This window comes from Myotis daubentonii, chromosome 16 (genome assembly GCF_963259705.1).
Source record: "Myotis daubentonii chromosome 16, mMyoDau2.1, whole genome shotgun sequence".
NCBI lineage: Eukaryota > Metazoa > Chordata > Mammalia > Chiroptera > Vespertilionidae > Myotis > Myotis daubentonii.
The window spans coordinates 48,795,907-48,819,912 of NC_081855.1; the positions used below are offsets into that span (position 1 = coordinate 48,795,907).

The following is a 24,006-nucleotide window of genomic DNA, read 5'->3' on the forward strand; positions in this document are numbered from 1 at the left end:
TCTATTTGGCTAACCTTAGGTACAAATGATATGGAAAAGGTAGGGATAAAGGTTTAATTCTTTTATTTACCATTTTTCAAGATAAAGAGGTGGTTTTCTAGTATTCTCTAAAGATAACCAAAGAGAAGGCTTGAGGGCTTGTTTTTTAGTTTCATTACGAACTCATGGGATTAAACATATTTGATATGTGTTAATCCATTATAGTTAGCATCCTTATTCCTGTTCAAACTGTCCAGTCTTTAGGGAGTTTATTCAGGTTAATTCTTGAGTCTTTTTGATACATTCATAGTAGTCTAGCCTTTCTTGTTTTCTGGTCCCAGGCTCATCCTATTTATTCCTTCCCCAGACCTCATATCAGCCATTTCTCTAAATAGTCTTAGTTCCTTTTCATTGAAAATAATATTTACAGTTTGTTTCTGAGAGGAATAGACAGTTTACATGGCCCATGTTCATTAATTGTTTCTTATGCTGTATGACTTATGCATCCATACCACTGTCCTTGACCATAACACTTTTCCCCATTTTTTCCTTTTTATTTCATTCTTTATTTTTTTTAAAAAAATATTTTATTGATTTTTTACAGAGAAGAAGGGAGAGGGACAGAGAGTTAGAAACATAGATGAGAGAGAAACATCGATCAGCTGCCTCCTGCACACCCCCCACTGGGGGTGTGCCCGCAACCCGAGTACATGCCCTTGACCGGAATCGAACCTGGGACCTCTCAGTCCGCAGGCCAACGCTCTATCCGCTGAGCCAAACAGGTCAGGGCTTTATTTCATTCTTTAAAAGGAGCATTGCATGGGTTTTATTTCAAAATTCAAAAGGGTAAGGGAGAAAGAGAATATAATTTCTGTGGTAGCTTACTCAGATCAAATGAAGCTTTAGTTAAAAATACTGATTCAAGCTGGATGTGTCTGTGTTCTGGACTATTTGCTTTAACAGTATTAGCATTTAAATTGTCACAACTAGACTCTAAAGGTAACGTCCCATTCCATTAAGATGCAGGTTGCGGGGAGGGGGGACAGTTCATAGCTCTTTTGGTACTATTATTTTAGTCTCTGCAACCTGCCATGTTAGTGTAGTAGCAAAGTGTTGGATACATAGTGATGTTTTCCCCACCAAAGAACTGGAAACTGAAATTTATAAAGCCACAAAAACAAAATTTGAAATTAAAATTATAGAAAATTAGACTTTCTTTAAAGCCCAGTGACTCATTGAACTGAGATTTTATTTGACTTTTGATGTGAGCTTACTACTTTGGTGATCCATGGTAGTCTTCTCTGAAGATACTTTTGTAGAATGCTCTTTTCAGAGACTCGCTAGAGCAGTTCAATTTGAAATTCTGGGGAGAAACTAGAAAGACTAGTACAACAAATTATACCTAGAGTCTGAAAACACAGTTGGGTTTGTTTGTTTTTTCCTTCAGCCTTTTATTTTATCAGTTGTGACAGCACTGTATTTGGAATTTGATTTGGCAATTAATGTTAGAAACAGAATTAAATTTTATTTTACTTTTTTATCTCTTGATAAGGTTGGTAAGAATTTGTCATTTGAGGTTAACAAATACAAATAGAAAGGTACTAATAACTTTAAGAGCTAGGTTTGTTTTGCCTTCTCAAATTTAATCAAGCCAGATAATTTTAAAGTGAAACTATGTAAACATTGGTTTTGTGAATATTTTTGAATAAATCTCATTTCAACGCACATACTAGAGAAAAGATTCTTTTTTAAAATATGTTTTTATTGATTCAGAGAGGAAGGGAGAGGGAAACATTGATCAGCTGCCTCCTGCATGCACCCTACTGGGAATTGAGCCCTGGGCATGTGCCCTGACCGGGAATTGAAACTGCGACCTTTTGATGCATGGGACGTTGCTCAACCAACTGACCCACCTGGCCAGGGCTCCCACTTTTTAAAAAATGAAGTATTTCACACATACAAAAAAATATAAAGTATTTATATAAATTTTTCCATTTGTTTTTAAGTTTATTTTGAAATAATTTCAAATGTACAGAAAAGTTACTAGAACAGTACAAAGAACTTTACTATAGCCTTTATTTAGATTTGTTAAAATTTTTTCACCTTTTAATTGAAGTGTATAATAAAATGTATATATTTAACTTAGACATATTGTATACCAGTGAAACCATCAAAAGTTTATATCACCTCCAAAAGTTTCCATGTAATCTCTCTCCTGTCCCCACCATCCCATTCCTAGGCAATCACTGTTCTGCTTTCTATCACTATTGATTGATTTCCATTTCTAGAATTTTATACAAATGGAATCATACAATGTATGCTCTTTTTTCCTCTTGCATCTTTTACTCAGCATAATTATATTGAGATTCATTCATATTAGAGTCACTAATTTTTAACATCTTGCCACATTTGCATGTATGATATATATACATATATATAATATATACATAGAATAAAATGTGTTTATAAATATACTGCATTTTTCCCAGAACTATTTGAAAATAGTTGTATATATCATGCTCCTTTCCCTCTTAATATTTATTTATTTTTTTAAAAAAATATATTTCTTTATTGATTTCAGAGAGGAAGGGAGAAGGAGAGAGAAGTAGAAACATCAATGATGAGAGAGAATCATTGATTGGCTGCCTCCTGCATACCCCCCACTGGGGATCGAGCCCACAACCCAGGCATGTGCCCTTGGCTGGACTCGAACCTGGGACCCTTCAGTCCGCAGGCTGATGCTCTATCTACTGAGCCAAACCAGCTAGGGCTCCCTCTTAATATTTAATGTACATTTCCTAAGAACAAAGATATTCTCTTAAACTAGAGGCCCAGTACACAAAAATTCGTGCACTCGGGAAGGGGGTGGTCTCTCATCCTGGCCTGCTCCCTCTCGCACTCCGGGACCCCTTGGGGGATGTCCACCTGCCCGCTTAGGCCTGCTCCCCGGGGGATCAGGGTCTATTTGGCAGTCAGACATCCCACTGGCAGCCCAGGAGCCCTCGGGGGATGTCTGACTAACAGCTTAGGCCCACTCCCCACCATTAGTTGGACTTCCTTAGCGCAGCCGCGGAGGCAGGAGAGGCTCCCGCCGCCACCACTGCGCTTGCCAGCCATGAGCCAGCTGCTGGCTGAGAGGCACTCCCCTTGTGGAAGTGCACTGACCACCAGGGGGCAGCTCCTGCATTGAGCATCTGCCCCCTGGTGGTCAGTGCGCATCATAGCGACTGGTCGTTCCTGGTCATTCTGCCATTGGGGTCAATTTGCATCTAACCCTTTTATTATATAGCAGTGGTTCTCAACCTTCCTAATGCCACGACTCTAATACAGTTCCTCATGTTGTGGTGACCCCCAACCATAAAATTATTTTCGTTGCTACTTCATAACTGTAATTTTGCTAGTGTTATGAATTGTAATGTAAATATCTGATATGTAGGATGCATTTTCATTGTTACAAATTGAACATAATTAAAGCATAGTGATTAATCACAAAAACAATATGTAATTATATATGTGTTTTCCGATGGTCTTAGTGACCCCTGTGAAAGGGTCATTCGACCCCCCCAAAGGGGTCATGACCCACAGGTTGAGAACCACTGTTATATAGGATAATCACAGTACAATTATCAAATTCAGAGAATTTAACATTGTTAGATACACTATATTTAATAGAGTGCTTTAGCTTACATTTCATATCCTCATTTTGTCAACAATGTTCTGGAAACAATACCTTACCTGATAAGAGGATCCAATCCAGCATCATATATTACATTTAGTTGCCATTATTTAATCTGGAACAATTCTTTAATATTTCTTTGTCCTTCATGACATTTACATTTTTTAAGAATACAAGACTAAGCCCTGGCCGGTTTGGCTCACTGGATAGAGCGTCGGCCTGGGGACTGAGGGGTCCCAGGTTCGATTCTGGTCAAGGGCATGTACCTTGGTTGCGAGCACATCCCTAGTAGGGAATGTGCAGGAGGCAGCTTGTCGATGCTTCTCTCTCATCGATGTTTCTAACTCTCTATCCCTCTCTCTTCCTCCCTGTAAAAAATCAATAAAATATATATTTTTTAAAAAAAAAGAATACAAGACTAGTTACTCAATAGGTTCAGGTTATGAATTTTTGGCTGGAATACTCCATACGTGTTCTTTTCAAGTATCACATTTGTTTGCTTCTTATTAGTGATGTTAATTTTGGTCATTTGGTTAAGGTGTTCTCTGCCTCCCACCACAAAATAGTTACTAGTTTTCATATTGTAACAAATAATAATTTTTATTATGTTTAATTTTTCTAGTTATTAGTAATAAATAATATTTATTATATATTATATATAACATATTTATATATAATATATATTATATAAATAATAAATAAGTAATTTGTGGAGAGATATCTGGAGATTGTAAATATGTCAATCTAGTTTTGAAAGGCTTTTTCAAAATGATAAAGGTATTTAAGCATATTGTATCTAAGAGTCTTATTGAAACTGATCTTGGCTTATGACAATAACCTTTTTTAAAAAAACAAAAACAAATAGTGTTAAGAGGATTATAGTATAGGACTCTGGTCACCAACCTTTCGGACCTCACAGACCACCAGCGGTCCATGGACCACCGGTTGGCAACCGCTGGTATAGGGCACATTCTTAGAACAGATAAATGAACAACGCTAATACATATTCTCTTTATAGGAACTGCGGGGCATCCTTGTAAAATTGAAGTGTGGGGTTTTTAGCCTTATTTTTCTTAATTTACAATGGAAGTGTTATAAAGGGACTCTTTTTTTTTTAAGGAAAGGACTCTTGACTCCCTTTTTCTGCTAATATATAGGCTGTCCTTTATAGGTGGCAAGGGATTTTTTACTTGCTGGTAAATTTAAATCCTTTATACTGTCTAGTTTTAGTGCAAGAAATATTTTCTCTTATGCAACTCAGACACTGCAGTGTAGGGCTAATTTACAACCTGGTATATATACCATAAAAGTTTATTGAGACACACTATAAATAGCTTCTAGGGATTTCTCTTCTGACCTCTCAGTTTTACTCTTTCTAGATGCATCCTTGGGGAACTGTTCACAAAGAAGCCTATTTTTCAAGCTAATCTGGAGCTGGCGCAACTAGAACTGATCAGGTACAGCTAGCTGTGCATGTGCTCTGAGTGTCCAGGTGTGATAGGTGATCACATCCTCTAATTCCTAACACTTTTCAGTTATTTTACTAAATGATTTTATGCTCCTTGTGTCCAAGTACGTTTCTCTTCACTCAATCAGGTTTACCATATATTTTGTCATGTGCTCTATATGTAAAGAAACTCTTTTTTTTTTTTTTTTAATATTTTATTGATTTTTTGCCACCTACTCTTTAGGTCTTACTTTGCATGTTTTTTATTCTTCATGTAAACGCATGCCATTTTCAGGGTAGTTATTTCATTTTTAGGTTAATTAAGATCAAATTTATTTAGCACACATTTTATTGAATCTGTTTTGTAATAATTTCCTTTCTCTGTTAAACTTTAGGATTCAGAGATAAATAAGATAGGTCCCTGCCTTCAAAAAGCTCAGAGTTTAATAAATGATAAAACATGTAAACAGCTAATTATGAAATAGAACCTGTAATAGAGGGTTTCAGGAAGACCTGGGATTGGGATAGAATTTGGATTGTTTTATTCAATAAAATTAAAGGAAAGAATATAGCAGGCTAATGTAAACTTTTTAAAAGGTGGCATATAACTTATTATTTGTTATGAAGTAAACTCAATTTTCCATTAAAATTTTCAGTCTTGGGCTCTCTTCTGCCAGTTTTTCTTATATGGACATTTTACGACCAGCTCAACCCTTTGTAATTAACACTAACTGAACTGAACAAAATTGATACTGAAAACCTCTGTGGAGGATTAAAAACATATTTATGAAACCAAATATGTTGTGGATTATTTTAGATCAGCCGTGGGCAAACTACGGCCCACGGGCCGGATCCGGCCCGTTTGAAATGAATAAAACTAAAAAAAAAAAAAAAAAAGACCGTACCCTTTTATGTAAAGATGTTTACTTTGAATTTATATTAGTTCACACAAACACTCCATCCATGCTTTTGTTCCGGCCCTCCGGTCCAGTTTAAGAACCCATCGTGGCCCTCGAGTCAAAAAGTTTGCCCACCCCTGCTTTAGATAGTTGTGCCAGTATTTTCTCTTCATTATCTTGTAACCAATTCTTTCGGTCCTACTCCTTTTGTCCTTAAAGCAGTGAGGCCAGGTTTTTCTTTCTGCATGCCCTCTAATGTAATAAGTTCTTGGGAGGTAATCGTTTCTGCTTCTAGAATCTCCAGAATTCATGATGCTGACGCACTTACTTCCTTGTTCTTGCTTTCTGCTTTGTTTTCAGTCGACTCTGTGGTAGCCCTTGTCCAGCTGTGTGGCCTGATGTTATCAAGCTGCCTTACTTCAATACCATGAAACCGAAGAAGCAATATAGAAGGCGTCTACGAGAAGAATTCTCTTTGTGAGTTTGGCAAAAATGTGCATCTGTTTTCTATGTTTGATTGATGTTTGGTTTGGACTTGGCTTTTTCCTGGCCTAGGAAGTTAGTGTTGTCCCAATTTATTATGGCAACACATCATAGGAAAGCATTTTATTTTTAACGAAGTTCTGTCACTGCCTTTTGGTAATTTTCTCTTTTGAAGGCTTTTCAGCGGTTCTCAGCCTGTGGGTTGTGACGCCTTTGGGTGTCGAACGACCCTTTCACAGGGGTCGCCTAAGACCATCAGAAAGCACATATATAATTACATACTGTTTTTGTGATTAATCACGATGCTTTACTTAGGTTCAATTTGTAACAATGAAATTGGAGAGCACCACAACATGAGGAGCTGTATTAAAGGGTCGCAGCATTAGGAAGGTTGATAACCACTGCTTTAGATGATAGAAAACCATTTTATTTTGAACATTATATATATATATTCAGTCTTTTTTATCTTACCAAGACAAAAAGAGAATGAAATTTCTGGTTTCATGTTTTCTAACCTGTTATAGCACTTAAATCCCGTGTGGAGCCCTAGCCGGTTTGGCTCAGTGGATAAAGCGTCTACCTGTGGACTGAAGGGTCCCAGGTTCGATTCCAGTCAAGGGCACATGCTTGATCCCCATTGTAGGGCCTGTAGAAGGCAGCTAATCAATGATTCTCTCTCATCATTGATGTTTCATTGATGTTTCTATCTCTCTCTCCCTCTCCCTTCCTCTCTCTCTTCCCTTTCTCTCTGAAATCAATAAAAATATGTTAAAAAAAAAATCCTGTGTGGAAGAAAACCTGCTTGCTTGTCTAGCCTCCTTCCAACTCCCTTTCCACAGTTTTATGTGAAACTGGAAATTCAGAGCCTTTGACACAAGGTTATAAGTTCAAGAATTATGTGGTTGTTGTGAACTTGTCCTTTCTCTCTTCCTTCCCACAGCATTCCTTCAGCAGCACTTGATTTACTGGACCACATGCTGACACTAGATCCTAGCAAACGTTGCACAGCTGAGCAGACCCTACAGAGTGACTTCCTTAAAGATGTCGACCCCAGCAAAATGGATCCTCCAGAGTAAGTGCTGATGGATCCTCCATGTAGTGACCTTAAACCTCCTTCCCAAGCCTAGAAGATGAGAAACTCAAAGTAATAGACATTTAAGAGGAACTGCAAATGGTCCTATGCCAAATGGAGCAGTATCCTCAAATAGGGTTATGACTGATAAGAGCTTTTATTGCTCTATGTTGTGTGTTTTTTAAAAAACAAGGCATAGATTTAGATATATTTGTTCTAATTTGTCTCAAGCTATCTTGTGTTCCTGGATCCCAGCATATTTTCATATAGAGCCTCTTTGAACATATTTCTTCCTAGTTTTTGCTATTAACTATTCCATCTGCTTGAATCCCCTATGTCTATGGTGACCATGTATATTCCACACTTACAAGGACAGTGCTAATTTTATTTATTTTATTTTATTTTTTATTTAATTTATTTATTTATTTAAAAATGTATTTTATTGATTTTTTACAGAGAGGAAGGGAGAGAGATAGAGAGTCAGAAACATCGATGAGAGAGAAACATCAACCAGCCGCCTCCTGCACATCCCCCACCGGGGAAGTGCCCACAACCCAGGTACATGCCCTTGACCGGAATCGAACCTGCGACCTTTCAGTCCGCAGGCCGACGCTCTATCCACTGAGCCAAACCGGTTCGGCGACAGTGCTAATTTTAAGTTTGCATCACTGTCAGGTCAGATGTCCTGAGTTTAGAAAATGCGGTCTTTGAAGGTGTCTCTCTTTCATTAGACTTTTATGAATTTACTTATTCTCCAAGATCCTCAGAGTTATACAGTCACATCTCACATTCTGGCAAATAAGTCTCTTCACATTTATCACTGACAGCATTTTTGGACATTTCTTCTTTACAGAAAGACTACCTTAAAGAAATGAATGGGATGTTAGTACATGAGTAGGTACTAACTACAAATATGATTGTTCCAAAGAAATTTACTGCACTAAAATTTTGATACATAAATATTGATTGAAATACATAAAGCATTTTACTGAAATTTGGGGACTCTTGCAATAGAGAGATTTTTGGTTATGGTAATCCTTATTATAGTAAGATTTGATCTACTAGGACTGTTTGCATTATCATGGGAAAGTCTGAAAATATATTAAAATATGTTAATAAACCCTATAAATTAAAATATCCAGTAATGGAAATTCAGTGGGCAGAAAGAAGAATGAACCAGTTTTGTTTTGTTTTTATCTTCACAGACCAAGTAATACATAAATTGATTTTACACAGAGGGGATTTCATCATGATATGCTTATGTTATTCCAAAATTTAAATGACCACTTTGCCTGGACTCTTTGTAGCTATTAACAAGCCAGTCATCTCCGTGCTATTTATTCCCAACTGAAACTTGACCAATAAAGTTCTCTTTTATTCTTGTTATATCAAGCAAGAACTATAAGACTTAACTACTTGGCAGGAGTATGAGCATTTTTATAGCAGGTGTGTCTCTGATATTAGCAAAATCCTCATTTCTCACTGTAGAAGTCTTTTAGGCTTTTGGACTTCTACTTCCTCAGACTATTATATGCCATGATTCGTTTTACACTATTACTATTTATTTACTAACTTCTCTGGTTATTTTTATGGTTTCCTTATTCTTTACATTTCCCACTGCTCTTTGCCTTCCCATTTTAATCCCTCTTTCTTCTGTTTACTCACTGCCACATTCCCACACACATTTCCCCTTTGCTTTGTCTTTTTTCAGCCTCCCCCACTGGCAGGATTGTCATGAATTATGGAGTAAGAAACGGCGACGGCAGCGACAAAGTGGTGTTGTGGTAGAAGAGCCACCTCCATCCAAAGCCTCTCGAAAAGAAACTACCTCAGGGACAGGTGCTGAGCCTGTGAAGAACAATAGCCCAGCACCACCACAGCCTGCTCCTGTCAAGGTGGAGCCTGTGGCTGGGGATACAATAGGTCAGTGTTGGGATAGAGGCTTTGTGCTTCTTTTAAGCACATTTTGGCAGGTTTTAAAGGTTAAATGCAAGGATGTGTGTGTGTTTTACTTTTTAGTCAGTGAAGCATTAATAAAGAGGTTGGTGGTCTGATTATAGGGAAAAGGAGATAAACCAAGTTTTGTACCTGTGGTCTAGAACTATAATAGATGTATTTTCTATTCCTGAAGTAAGGAATACTATATCTCAGATGTATGGTATAAATCAGTGAATTAGGGGAGCCAAATTTAATTTAAGGTTAGTTCACCATGGATCTCTAAAACATAATTTGAAGCCCTGTATATTTTGGTTTGATAATACCTTAGAAACCAATGATGTTAAATCACAATTGCTAAATGTAGTTAGTTCTGTAGACTGTTATCTGATTTAAATATATATAAAATTGTATAATAATGAACTATTATAACAAAGTAGTTCTGCGTGAACAATAGTTTTTCTGAACTATAGATATTTTTTCCTTGGCTCACTTTCCCTTCCCTGTCCACCTACAACAGTAATTTTCAATGCTGGCTACACATTAAAATCATCCAGGAAGCTTTAAAAATAAACACCTCTGAATAATTGCCAGATTTCTAGGGATAAATAAAGGTTAAATGAAATAACTTTTTAAAATACATATATTTTATTGATTTTTTTACAGAGAGGTAGGGAGAGGGATAGAGAGTTTGAAACATCGATCAGCTGCCTCCTGCACACCCCCCACTGGGGATGTGCCCGCAACCAAGGTACATGCCCTTGACCGGAATCGAACCTGGGACCCTTCAGTCCGCAGGCCGACGCTCTATCCACTGAGCCAAACCGGTTAGGGCTAAATGAAATAACTTTTACTTACAATACAGAGATATTTGAGTTAGTCCATGAATTTTTATTTATTTTTAGAACTTTAAAAAAAATGCTTTTATTGATTTTTAGAGAGAGAGGAAGGGAGAGATAGAAACATTGATTAGCTGCCTCCTGCACGCCTTCTACTGGGGATTGAGTCTGCAACCCGGGCATGTCCCCTGACTGGGAATCGAACTAGTGACCTCTTGGTGCATGGAACGCTCAACCAACTGAGCCACACCAGCCGGGCGAGTCCATGCATTTTTAAGCAATAATATAAAGAATAACAAAATGTGGCCCTGGCTGGGTAGCTCAGTTGGAGTATCATCCCAAGGTTGTGGGTTCCATTCCTAGATGGGGCACATGCAACCAATGAGTGCATAGATGGGTAGAGTAGCAGATCCATGTTTCTCTCTCCCTGTCTCCCCTCTTCCTCTTCCTCCTATTCCCTCTCTCTAAAGTCAGTAAATTAAAATAAAAGAATAGCAAATTGTGTCATGACGATTTGAGGCATGAAAAATGAGACATTTTTAATGAAATTTCATTCACTGGATATTATAAGTTGCTATTACCAATTGAAAAATGCAGAGGTCTTTGCCCTGCCTCATCCTCTTATATTGGCTTCACTCTCTCCACAGGCCTCGGTGACATCACACAACAATTGAATCAAAGTGAATTGGCAGTATTATTAAATCTGCTGCAGAGCCAAACTGACCTGAGCATCCCTCAAATGGTACAGCTGCTTAACATCCACTCCAACCCTGAGATACAGCAGCAGCTGGAGGCCCTGAACCAATCTATCAGTGCCCTAACAGAAGCCACTTCCCAGCAGCAGGACTCAGAACCCATGGCCCCAGAGGAATCTGTGAAGGAGGCACCCCCAGCTTCAGTGGTCCAGCCTTCAGCAGAACAGAAGACCCCTGAAGCTTCGAGCACACCAGCTGACATGCAGAATATGTTGGCAGTTATCTTGAGTCAGCTGATGAAAACCCAGGAGCCAGCAGGCAACCTGGAGGAAAACAACAGTGACAAGAACAGTGGGCTACAGGGGCCCCGAAGAACTCCCACAATGCCACAGGAGGAGGCAGCAGGTAAACAGACCGGTCATGAATCTCATTGAGCTCAGGTGCTGTTGATCCTCTTAAAAATCTCTTTAACATTTTCTTTTTCACATCAATGGCATCGGTTTCAGTTTTTCTGTAACCTAGTCTACAGGAGAACATACCAACAAGTGATGTATTTCTTGTCTGGCTTCTTTTATTTAAGTCTCAAAGCTTTTCAAAGCACCTTTTCATATACTGATTGTTTTTCCATTTCTTAGGAGGTAGGTAAGTAAAGCCCCTGTGTTCTAACCCACAGAAACCACAACCATAGCTAGTGATGTATTTGAACTACTGTGTATATGGTGGCCAACTAACTCTTGAAAATCTGCCTTCCAAACAAACCATCAGATTGTGCAAATAGGCAGTGATACTCTAGTGTAGTGGATGTTGGATACCAGAGTCTTGCTTGGAAGATTTATTCAAGAAAACCCTAATAAAACCTCATTGTTATCTCATGAAGAATAATTTGGGAATATTTCTAAATAGCTAACACCATACATTTATTTTTTGGGATATTTCTAAATAGATAACACCATACATTTATTTTTCAAAAATTAATAGCATATAAAAGTGATTCCTTCAAAATATGTGTTTCTGAAAGAGACAATTGAATGGATTTTAGCTTAGGAAATGAGCATTATATAAAGGAAAAAAAAAAACTTACAAAAGGAAATACGTTTGTTATACCTTGATCTCACATGACCACAGCATGCACTTTATTAGAAGGAAAAGAAGTTCTGATCAATTCTGATTCAGTCGGTTTACAAAATCTTTATTTATCTAAAAGTGTTTTCAACTCCTTGGAAATTTTTGCTGTCCATGAAGAGCCCATGAATTGGGGAATGAGAAGAGGTACAAGGGTTGAAGAGATTCACTAACCTTCAACTTCAGGGTCCTGCATTCACATTTCATATGGGATGGTGCAGAAAGTATATGCCTTATTTCCACTGGTATAGAGTCAAATATAGAAGCTACTTTTCATATGTAAAGCTTTTTAAAACTGGAAGATAACATAAATAAAATTAGCCCTTATATTTTACAGATAGGGAAACTGCAATCCAGCAAATTTAAATTAGCCTGCTTATTTAAAAAAAAAGAAAAAAAAAAGCCTGTCGATGGTCCCACTGCTGGAACCATATTATTGGCGGAGCCAGAATTTAGAACTTGTGTACCCTTTTAATGTGTTTCTTAATTCACTTTGCTATTCTGTCATCTGATTTCAGTTGACTCCAGGACATGGAATAACAGAGAAAGCTAATCTAGAATTAAAGGAGGCCTCTTTGTATCATCTCTCATACCCCCGCAAAAAAAAAAAAAAAAAAAAAAAAAAAAAAATTAGCTATAATCAAAATACCTGAAAGACATGGTTCAAATTAAATAGCATAATGATTGAGAGAAATTCACTCAATAATTGAGCCAACAAGCTATCAGCTAAATGATGAAATTGAACCAAAATTAAGGCCTAGCCTATGGTAAAAACAATTGTTGGTTTGACTTTTCAGAGGAGAATAAAAATGCCACTCCTAATTATTAGTCACCCCTGGATTAACCAGCTGGTGTCTCCTGTGTCTCCTGTTGTTTCTCCCCTGCTGCCTCTTTCGGCCATTTTACTGTTCATTAGTACTTCCACCAGAGGGCAGACTAAATAAGCTGCAGAAGGTGAAAATCTATCACTTTGGCTACTGTTTAGCGTCTCTATACTTGTTGGGAAAGGGTTATGGTTGAAAACTGATGAGTCAAATAAAGTTTTAAAGTTATTTGTACCTTTCATTAACACCTCCTTCCATTAGTACAGACTGTTAAAGATTGGCAATATTGTTAATACTAAATTTTACAACAGTATGATATTTTAAATGTGATCTTTATTTTTAATTCCTTTAAGAAGTTTTATTAGTCCTGGCTGGGTGGCTCAGTTGGTTGGAGTGTCGTCCTGTACACCAAAAAGTCGTGGGTTCGATTCCTGGTCAGGGCACGCGCCTAGGTTACAGGTTCATATGGGAGGCAACCAATCGATATTTCTCTTCTCTTCCCTTCTCTCTCTCTCTCTCTCTCTCTCTCTCTCTCTCTCTCTCTCAAGTCAATGAAAGTGTGTCCTCAGGTGAGGTTTAAAAACAAAAGTTTTATTAACCTTACTTTAATAGTTTTTTACAATCCATCTGCTTTTGCTACTTTGAAATAGTTTTCATCCTCATACATGTAAAAAATTTGAGCTCAAAATATGACTTTATATTACTGAAACAACTAGGCTAATTACATAAAAGACAAACTTTAAATGTGAATAGTAGTATATCTGGAAAAGTTTAAGTTTAGTTTTGCTCACTTTTGCAGTTGGGTATTTTTAAAGTCATTTTTTCTCAGCATTAAAAATAAACACATACACACACACACACACACAAAAACCCACCACCAACAACCTGGTGTCTATTTCATGTATTGTCCAAAAAATACTTTAAAAACTAATCAGTACTGTGATGTTTTTATGTAGTGAGATATGTAGCATTGGCAGCAAAAATCTCTGAAGTCTATAGGTGTTTGTATGTTCAGTTAGCTCTCCTTTTTTAGGACGTCTACTTTTTTAGGATGTCTAACTTTCCATAGCTAATTTTTTTGTCCTTAAATTCATTTTTCCTACCACCTAGTCAACCAGCCAGTGTATCAACAAGTTACTTGAGCAGGTACTGTATATAGGGTGACCAGCTTGTCTCTGTGCAATCCTGATTTTAAAAGTGAAAGTTGGCAATTTGGGAACCCTCTCAGTTCTCTGGGATTGTTGGTCGCCCTTATTTGTATGTTACATAGAGCATCTGACCTCATCCTTCCACTGCATAACTTCACAATTTTGTAGTGTTTTCATCTGCATGCTCACACTTACTTTTTTATCTTTGCAAAATATAATTGTAGTAAATATGCTACCAAAATATCTAATTATAACTAAAAACTACTTTTTCCTTGTCTGATGAATGACTTTATATTACTAGCTCAGATAATAAGAATTGACTATATGTATATTTCAAAATCTAGGGAACGGAAAATCAATCATTTGGAAGATATCCCAAAACATTACGCCTTTTTTTCAGCAGGGTAACTTCCAACTCTCTAAATGTACTGTTTTAACTGTACTTGGTTTTTTTATGTTCTCAAACTCATGCCATTTTATATCTCTACCCTGCTGTCTTGGCAGGAGTTCATTTTCAGACAGTGATTGTCATGCTTGGGCAAATTTAGCCAGCAGTGGGGGAAAAAGTCTGGGGAGTTTAGAAAGACAAAGATCTTTGGAAAGACAGAGTATAATATTAGTTTAATACATTTCTAAATACTCAGTTCTTGTCACTGTCTCCAAGATAAACAGATGTTTCTCAACAGCCCATTCTGCATGACATTGCTATAGTAATTTTTCTTATAGCATGGAAAAAATGCAGGAGGTTGGGAAACAAAAAAAGTTATTATAGATTACTTTGGTCTATATAATTACTATAATATAGGAAGCTGAATGACAGTATGGTGGTTAATATTCCATTCTTCAAAATGTGGTTATGGGGAGAGGGACTGAAGTTTGGAGAATCAAGTGTATATTTATACATGTTGATAATGAAAGGTTTTTTACTTTATTTCATCTCTCTTGTATGTTCCTTAAGTTCTATTTCAGGTGTTAACATTATTATTAAGCATTCTGTAAAATGTGTTAGCTAAGTCCATGCAAGGTCTCCATTGTACAGCAAATATTATGTCTTAGAAATGTGACCACAGCATGTATATTGTTCCCTCTCATCTTCCTTCTTTCTACTTTATTTTCATTAATGTTTTGATTCAACAGCAAAAAGGGGCAGGAAGGCTGCCAACAGCCTACATTATTAGAACAGTTCCTTAAAGAAGGAAATGGAGGAAATCTCAGACAAAAATCAGAAAAATATTTGAAACATATGATCTTTTTACAACAGCTGTTAGATCCAGAATGCAACTGTTTTGCTTTTAATCACTTGATTTTATTTATAAATTGAAATTTCCTGATCCCGAGATTTTATTCTTTTATATATATTTGGTTACTTGTATTGATATATGTTTATGTTGGGTAGTATTTGTGTGTGTGTGTGTGTGTGTGTGTATGTATGTATGTATGTGTTTATAATCACATGTGATTTTTAAGATGGTGTTAAAAGAAGTAACCCTTCCACAGCATGTCCTCCTCACATTCTTCCACCAGAGAAGAGGCCCCCTGAGCCCCCCGGACCTCCACCGCCGCCACCTCCACCCCCTCTGGTTGAAGGCGATCTTTCCAGCGTCCCCCAGGAGTTGAACCCAGCCGTGACAGCCGCCTTGCTGCAACTTTTATCCCAGCCTGAAGCAGAGCCTCCTGGCCACCTGCCACATGAGCACCAGGCCTTGAGACCAATGGAATACTCTACCCGACCCCATCCCAACAGGACTTATGGAAACACTGATGGGCCTGAAACAGGGTTCAGTGCCACTGACACTGATGAACGCAACTCTGGTCCAGCCTTGACAGAATCCTTGGCCCAGACCCTGGTGAAGAACAGGACCTTCTCAGGCTCTGTGAGCCACCTTGGGGAGTCCAGCAGTTACCAGGGTACAGGGTCAGTGCAGTTTCCAGGGGACCAGGACCTCCGTTTTGCCAGGGTCCCCTTAGCATTACACTCAGTGGTCGGGCAACCATTCCTGAAGGCCGAGGGAAGCAGCAACTCTGTGGCACATGCAGAGACCAAATTGCAAAACTTTGGGGAGCTGGGGCCAGGAACCAGTGGAGCCAGCAGCTCAGGAGCAGGCCTTAACTGGGGGGGCCCAGCTCAGTCTTCTGCTTATGGAAAACTCTATCGGGGGCCTACAAGAGTCCCGCCAAGAGGGGGAAGAGGGAGAGGAGTTCCTTACTAACCCAGAGACTTCAGTGTCCTGAAAGAGTCCTTCCCTGTCCATCCTCCATCCAGTCCTCTGAACCTTTAATGAAATCATTTACCAGAGCGAGGTAATCTTCTGCATTTGGCTATTTCAAAGCTATTCGTTGTATTCCTTGCTCACTTGCTACTAAGCACGAGACATAAAATAATGTTGGCAGCATTTCCCCCTGGATGGGTTGGTTATAGTCAGAACATTTAGTTCAGCTCTACCTAGTAAATATAAGTAGAGAATTTGGAGAGGGTCATTAAATGGAAAAGTAAACGCTTTATTAGTTCATTGCCCGCACATCTTGAGCAGAAGAAAAAGAGACCAGTTTCAGTTTTTGAAATGGCCCAGGAAGAGGCTCTAGGTTTTTAAAGTTTGAGGATTATTTTTTTATGTTTTGTTCTTTTGAATTTAGTTTTTTGGATTTTTTGTTTTGTTTTTTAAAGAAAGAATAGTGTTCACAAAATTTGAGCTGCTCTTAGGCTTTTGCTGTAAGGGGCAAAGAGTGACTGACTGATTTAAATAAATGTTTCCTTCCTCTCCACCACCTCACATTTTGCTTTCAAGTAAACTCTTCTTTTTCCCCCATTGAGCATCTTTAACATTCCTTTTTTCCAAATAAATTACTCATCCTTAAAGTTTGCTCTGTTTTGGCAAAAGACATGACCCCTTTTCCTGTATATGAAGCAGGTTGTAGAAAGTGGCATTCTTGGGCAAGTAGGTAGACTTTATCCCATCTTTTTCCTTTTTTACCCCATCTTCATAGAGGTTTTCTTTGTCTCTTTTTGAGGCATTTGTTTGGGAAAAAATTAATCGTTGAGATGCCCAAGAACCTGGGATAATTCTTTACCTTTTTTGAAATAAAGGAAAGGAAATTCAAACTCCTTTTTTGTTCTCTGTAACTCTTCAATTCTAAAATGTTTTTCGTTTTTTTAAAAACCATGTTCTGATGGTGAAGTTGATTTATAAATGCAGACAGCCTAGGCCATTGCTGCTGAGTTGGGACTAGAGATAATGCCTTCAGACCTAGAGGACTAGAAAGAGCAGTTAGCATTACTGTTTACACATATATTTTTATGTAAAAAAATAAACCCAAACCTTTGAAACAGAGCATTTTAATATTGTCAAAGAGAACATAAACATCCTGAAAATACATGGAAATGTAATTAGTTTAGGGTAGATATTTTTCTGAAGATATTTCAATACTTGAGACCTTTTAAAAAAATACTTTTGAAAGAGCAGAACATAAGAACGAACAGTATTGACATATACACATCTCTGCATGTATATCCTGCCAATTCTTTTAGGGATTTTCCTCTGGAGAGATTGGGTTTTGGTAAAAGGGGTTAAATTATGATCTCATGGCAAGTATTTTTCCTTATTATAAAGAGGAAATGGAAAAGGGAAAGGCTTTCAGGGTGGGATAACGGGAGGCTTCTCATTCTGGCTTTTGTTTCTATGTGAGTACCAGCATATAATGTGTTTTAGGAACATACACATTTATATAAATTATCTGCACAGACTTAGACATTTGTGAAAAGTAGGTTAGCTCCTTTTTTTACAAAGAAAAGGCAAAATGTGCTTCAGCATCTTGAAGAATAGTTTTCAGAACTCAAGTGAAGTTTCATGTTCCAATGCCAAGTTCTTACATTAAAAAATTAAAGACTACTTGTAAGAGAAAGATGCACTAATAAAAAACTTTAGAGAAATGAAAGAAGAACCCTCTTCAGATACTTACATGAAGATTATTTTTCCCTGTCACCGAAATAGGTAGATTCCTGGTGTGTGTATTTCTTTATTCTTTGGGTTTTGGTCTGGCCTTGCCCTCAGGGCCAAACATTGATGAGAAAGAACCTACTAGCCATTTTGGCTTTGATGGCTTCTTATACCAATATGTCCAATTAGATTTGCTAGGTTCACTGACATGGTATTGGTATGTTGTATTAAAGTTCATCTAAACTTTTTTTTTCTTCAATATTTTGTATTGATGTTTAGAGAGGAAGGGAGAGGGAGAAAGAGAAACATCAATTGGCTGCCTCTTTCACAACCCCCAACTGGGGATCGAGTCCACAACCTGGGCATGTGCCCTGACTGGGAATCGAACGGGCAACCTTTTAGTGCACAGGACAATGCCCAACCAACTGAGCCACACCGGCCATGGAATCTGAACCTTTTGTCTGTTGACTTCTTAGTCCTCAGACATGGACCTTTGTATTTTAGAATATTTGAATTTGAGGCATTGAGCCCCACTTTCCCAGTTTTGATTAAAGAACTCAGAAGTACATATTCAATGGGGGAAAAAATTGGTTTCCCATCAAATATGAATAAAATTTTCTATACATTTTAATTATATTTTGATTATCAGCAGTCATCAATAATACTTCTTCCCCTTATCACACATTTTTAATTATGCCAAATATTCTAAATGATATGCTTATGTCTCCATCATTCCCTGCTACTAGGGAAGGGGGTGAGTGTATGTGTGTGTATGTGTATGTATGATCCCATCTCAACCCCAGACCCCCATTTTGGGAGTCTAACCTTTAAAATGGGGCGGGGGGGGGGGAGTTTGGTAATTTTGACTATTTCTAAAAGCAGAGGAAAAAAGGAACTCACTTAAATATCCTGGAATCTGTGGAGGAATAAAAGGTATTTGTTAATTTTTCAGCTGTGTTATCTATAAACATAATGGAAGTAAAGGTTTGGCAGAATTTCAACTTGACTATTAGAAAACTATAAATTTAAATTACATTCAAAAGCGGTTTAAGTATTGTACCATGGGAGGTATTAAGTCCATTAAATACATTATTTTGAACAGATGAGAAATCTGATTCTGTTCATGAATGAGGCAAAACTGGTTTGACCATAGTTATTTTTTTGGTTTTGAAAACAAATTTGCTTGATCCAGTTTCCTTAGTTTTTTCAACTTTCTGTAGGAATGATAAGGATTTGAAAATGACATCAGATCTATGTTTAAAAGCAGGGCAGTTAGCACAAATTTGTAAGTAGGACTTCTGTTAGCTTATGCCATAGACATCATCCAACCACTTGAGTGTGTGTGTGTGTGTGTGTGTGTGTATGTATATACGTGTGTGTGTGTATGTATATATATATACATATATATATACATATATATAATATGCATATATAGTTACAGTACTAAAATGGTTACTAGCAGGTTTTGAGAGAGAGTGCTATATCAGAAAAGTGTCAGTTGCCACCTCATTCTCCCTGATTTAGGTTCCTGACACTGTATTCCTTTCTCTCTTGATTTTGCCCCCCATCGGGTGTACCTTGTCTGTGTACAGATATTTTGTAATATATTAATTTTTTTCTTTGAGTTTATAAAAATGGAAAGTGGAGATTGGAAAATTAAATATTTCCTGTTACTATATCACTTGCTCCATTGCATTTACTTCTTAATCTGTTACCTCTGAGCAAACCCAATTAGGTATGAAAGGCATTTTTCCCCCTCCACTTTATCTTAGGGGTTCTTTGTCGCAGAATCACTGCAGATTCATAAACTACCAAAATAAAAGTCCTCACGGTTTAAAGAGGTGTTTCAAAACACAAGACTAGGAACAAGAAAATTTTAAAAGTTGGGGAAAACTGTAAGATGTCATTTTTTAAAAAGTAGAAAACAGTTACACAAATAATGGTAGTACTAGGCCATCAAAAAAGTTGAGCTTCATGTACCCTGACTCCTCCTGAAGGGAGAGGTAAGTGGGTTTGAGCTCAACTGTCATCCAGGGAAGTTGGTAAGAGGGTGTTTCGATTGAAGAATAGTCTCTTAAACCAGGATCACCACCACCACCACCCCTGACCAGTCCTGTGTTACCATGAGTAAGGTCAGCATGGGAATTAGTCTTCTAGCACTGTTGAGATTTCTGGATACATTGCCAATTCAGAAAGTTATTTGTAAGGCTAAAATTCCTGTCGTCTCCAAAATCTTTACTATCTCCAACTGAGGAGATAATTGCTCTCCCTTCTCTTTCATGGTTTAGGACACAGAACTAATTTTTTTCTTGTAGTATGTGTTGCATTCCTGCTAGTTGTGTACAAGTAGGCAGAGAGCAGATAAAACCCATCAAGAGACAGGAAGAGGGGAGATACCGGTATCAGGAAATTATGAATGGGGTTAGCAATTATACAAAATTACAGGGTACACCAGAAATTAGGAAGAAATTGAATTTTCAAAAGCTGGTGGTAATGAGGGTTGTTAGCTTGCTTTTGAATCCCCAAAGTCTAAGATTGTTCCCTTACCTGTGGGTTGTCCCATGTTTATCCAGAAGGAGAATGGAGAGCTCGAGGTGGTTCCAATTCCTGGAATCCTGTGTTCCTGGTTATGCTCCAAAGAAAAAGAACTCTTTTTTCAGTCTTTATATGTTTCAAATTCATGACTAGGAGTGTGAACTTCAACTTAGAATATACTCTAGTAGAGTATATTGTTTCCACTCATAGCAATGGCTACTTTTTCAATTTTGGGCCTAAAGGCTGAGGACCTACTAGTAACTGGACTTTGTTAATTCCTATCACATCCAAGGCTGTTTCTAACTAGAAACCATACAGTTCAGTACCTAAATTTGTTCGGCACTATTTTTTCCCAGACAGGCATCCTTAATTGTATGGTAAGGTTAATGCCTTAAGGAAGTTAATATTTTTGGTACTGAACTGGGATTTCCATTGTTATTTAAGATTGCCCCATAGGTTGACTGTTTGGGGATATTGAGTTACTTCTCTATTCACAACTTAGTCACCTGAAGGGTGTGGAGTGGAAGTAGAGAGTTCCTCAAGAAAATACTTAACCATTCCAAGACAGAGATGGAACTGCTACGTCTCTGGTTGTCCTGAGGGGCAAGGTGAACATTCCTGGAACATTTGGATTAATTTTACTGTCCAGGTGTTGCATTTCTCACAGCCTTAGGAATACTTTCACGTTAGTTTACTCCAAGCCAGGGTTGAGACATTGGGGGAAGTATGACACCTGAAGGAATTACTAGTGATACTCTACTACTACTCACCATCTGCAGCTGTCTCTCCATCTCCAGTCCACCTACTTCTTCTGATGTACTATTTTTCTCTCTTTTCCCTACTCACTACCCAACTCACATGTGTCAGGCCTTACCAGAGGTATTGATTGCTTAACTTGTCAGAGTATTTAGAGTGATGGCCACTTCACAGTTTTGAAGGATAAGGCGAGGCAATTCAGAAGACAGATGTCTCTTCCAGATCCTCAACTTTTGGGGTGAAAAATGAGGGAGAACGCAAAATAACCATGCTTTTTTATTGTTAGCTGTGAAAGGAGCTTTTAACTTATGTTGTGTGGGGTACAAGAGGTTTTTCATTTTTTACTAGGAAAGAAGGAATCTCAACCTTGACTTATCCTCTCCCCTCATAGCCGGAGACTTGCTTTTACTGATGACATTTCTACGCTCAAGTTGCAGATGGTGTCTGGGAATTAAGGCTTGGTGAGAAGAGGGCCCTGCTATCCATGAGAAAGCAGATGAGGGCTGCCTGGATGCCCTGATGATAATCATTATGGTGGCAAAACGCTTTGGCCACTGGATTGTCTCATATCTCTATTTAAAAAATTAGTAGTACAAGGTTAAGAGAGGCTGATGAAAAGTTAGTCTTGAATACTCTAGAGATGATTAGTTAGCGAAGTTTTCCGAAGATACAGTCTTCAGCTATAGCATACTTCTCTGGAATAAGCGGGTATAGCCATGAAGTACATTAACTTAGACATAGGTTCCCTAGGACCTAGAATAGATGGATTTTTGGATGTTTTGTTCTGTCATGGCTGTAAACTGGAGATAATGTTGATAGTCCTAAAGGAATAAAGGCCCTTTTATCCAAACCAAACCATCCCTGAGAAGGAAGCATAGAGAGACCTTAAAAAGGCTACCACTTAACAGTCATAGCTAAGTGAAGAAGGAAGCCTGGGTCTTGGAGGAGGGTGCCTTTCTCCTTTAAGGCAGCGGTCCCCAACCTTTTGGACCTCATAGACCACCAGTGGTCCACAGACCACTGATTGGCGACCTCTGCTTTAAGGAGCCTATCAGATGGGCTGTCTCAAGAGGATCCTTCTCCCTCCTGTGTCTCAGAACTACAACACTGCCTAATGAGGGTACCCTTGGTGAGGATCAGCTTGTAGGCAGACAACCACCCCAAGTTTAATGCAATTTTGAATGCTTTTGGCCCTGGGGAAAAGAGCCTGAATTCAAAGAGAGCTTAGGAATCTGATCCCTTTTATAAATTCAGAAACTTCTGAGTTTGGCCTTGTACCAGTGTTTGCAATTTCTGTTTAGGGACCAAAGGTTTCATATAAGGAGAAACAGTATGAGGAGATGGAGAGAAGGAGAGAACTAGACCAATCTCCTGGCTGAGCTGTAGAAAGAGACTTAGGGTATAATTGCTTATAAAGAAAAATAGGAAAAAAAGAAAAATAGGGCTATAGGTGGGAGGAAAAATTATGGTTGGGCTAGTGAAAGTTTGGGGATAATGCCTTAAAGGTGCACAGTTTCAGGGAGGCCTCATTAAAGCATCACTGTGAGCAACAGTAGTTTTACCTTTATGGGTGGAGGTTGGGCCTAGAACTCTTGGTCTGGGAGATGTTATGAAGACATTTTCACTAGGGAAGCTAGATTATATTAAGCAAATAACTTATATAGGGGCATTTTGCTTAGCACTGCTATCTACATAGTTCAAGAGAGAAATTCAGGAATAAGGAAGGAATGATATGGATGCATCACATTAAAAAGTTGTTTGTATTTTTGGAGTTTTAAAACTGCAAGTGTTTTTTGTTTGTTTGTATTTTTAGGTCAACCTGGACACTAGTATTATTCCTCTCCCCTTCATTTTAGATCCAAGTGAAGGCAGTACATAGTTCAGCAAACTAACCAGAATGTTAGAGCTAAAGGACATTAGTTTGTTTAGTTCACTGCCATCTTTAGCCAGAGGGGGGAAAAACAGGCCCAGAAAGAAGAACCCTAAGGTGTTGGAAGGCCAACAGGAACTAACATTGTCAGGAAACTACTATGTGTCAGGTACTGTGCTAAGAGCTTTGCTTTTATTACCTTGATTCTTAAGCAGCTGAAGCTAAGGAATGGAAAGATTAAATGGCAAATTAACCTTATTAACCCGAACATAGGTAGGAGATACACAGGAATGGCAGATCACTTCTTCCCACAAGGCTAAACTAGAGGAAGTGAAGAATCAGGTTTGAGAGTGAGGTTAATTTAAGGAATTATTCACTGAATAGTTGAAAGAGACTCTTGAATAACTTCTCTATTCCTAGAGGCCATCCAAAAAATGTAATGGTCAGAAGTAGACTAGAGGCAGGGCTAGAAGATTACTATTGGCTCTTGGATGGATTTGCATTCTAAAAAATTAGGTCATGACCTGAGAATATAGGATTAATCTTAGGAATAGGAAACAAAATGGTGCTTCTCATCCTAAGTAAGGGGACTTCAAAGAAAGTAGTGTTTATGTACTGTGAATCAAGGAGATAACCAAATTCTTCTGGTGGCTATGCTTTTTTGTTTTGCAATACACTTTGAAGTCATGAAACAATTTGTAATTCTGGAAAGACTCAGTGCCAAGTTCAGTATTGGTAGGGGAAGATGACAGCCTGAAAATTGACGTTGAGAATAAGATTGTATTCCTTGT

General features: G+C 38.0%; 1 protein-coding gene across 11 annotated transcripts in view; it reads left to right on the forward strand.

Moving 5' to 3' along the window:
* CDK12 (cyclin dependent kinase 12) overlaps positions 1-24,006 on the forward strand; it is a 79,966-nt gene that overhangs the window by 29,792 nt on the left and 26,168 nt on the right. For 4 of the 11 annotated variants that reach the window (XM_059670870.1, XM_059670868.1, XM_059670869.1 and 1 more), the window contains exons 9-14: positions 5,035-5,112; positions 6,362-6,478; positions 7,425-7,556; positions 9,268-9,479; positions 10,978-11,430; positions 15,587-16,034. In XM_059670870.1, coding sequence (XP_059526853.1) covers positions 5,035-5,112; positions 6,362-6,478; positions 7,425-7,556; positions 9,268-9,479; positions 10,978-11,430; positions 15,587-16,034 — 1,440 coding nt within the window. Of the gene's footprint in view, positions 1-5,034; positions 5,113-6,361; positions 6,479-7,424; positions 7,557-9,267; positions 9,480-10,977; positions 11,431-15,586; positions 18,891-24,006 lie in introns of those variants that run through there. The other 7 variants (XM_059670872.1, XM_059670873.1, XM_059670875.1 and 4 more) reach the window with 5 other exon arrangements.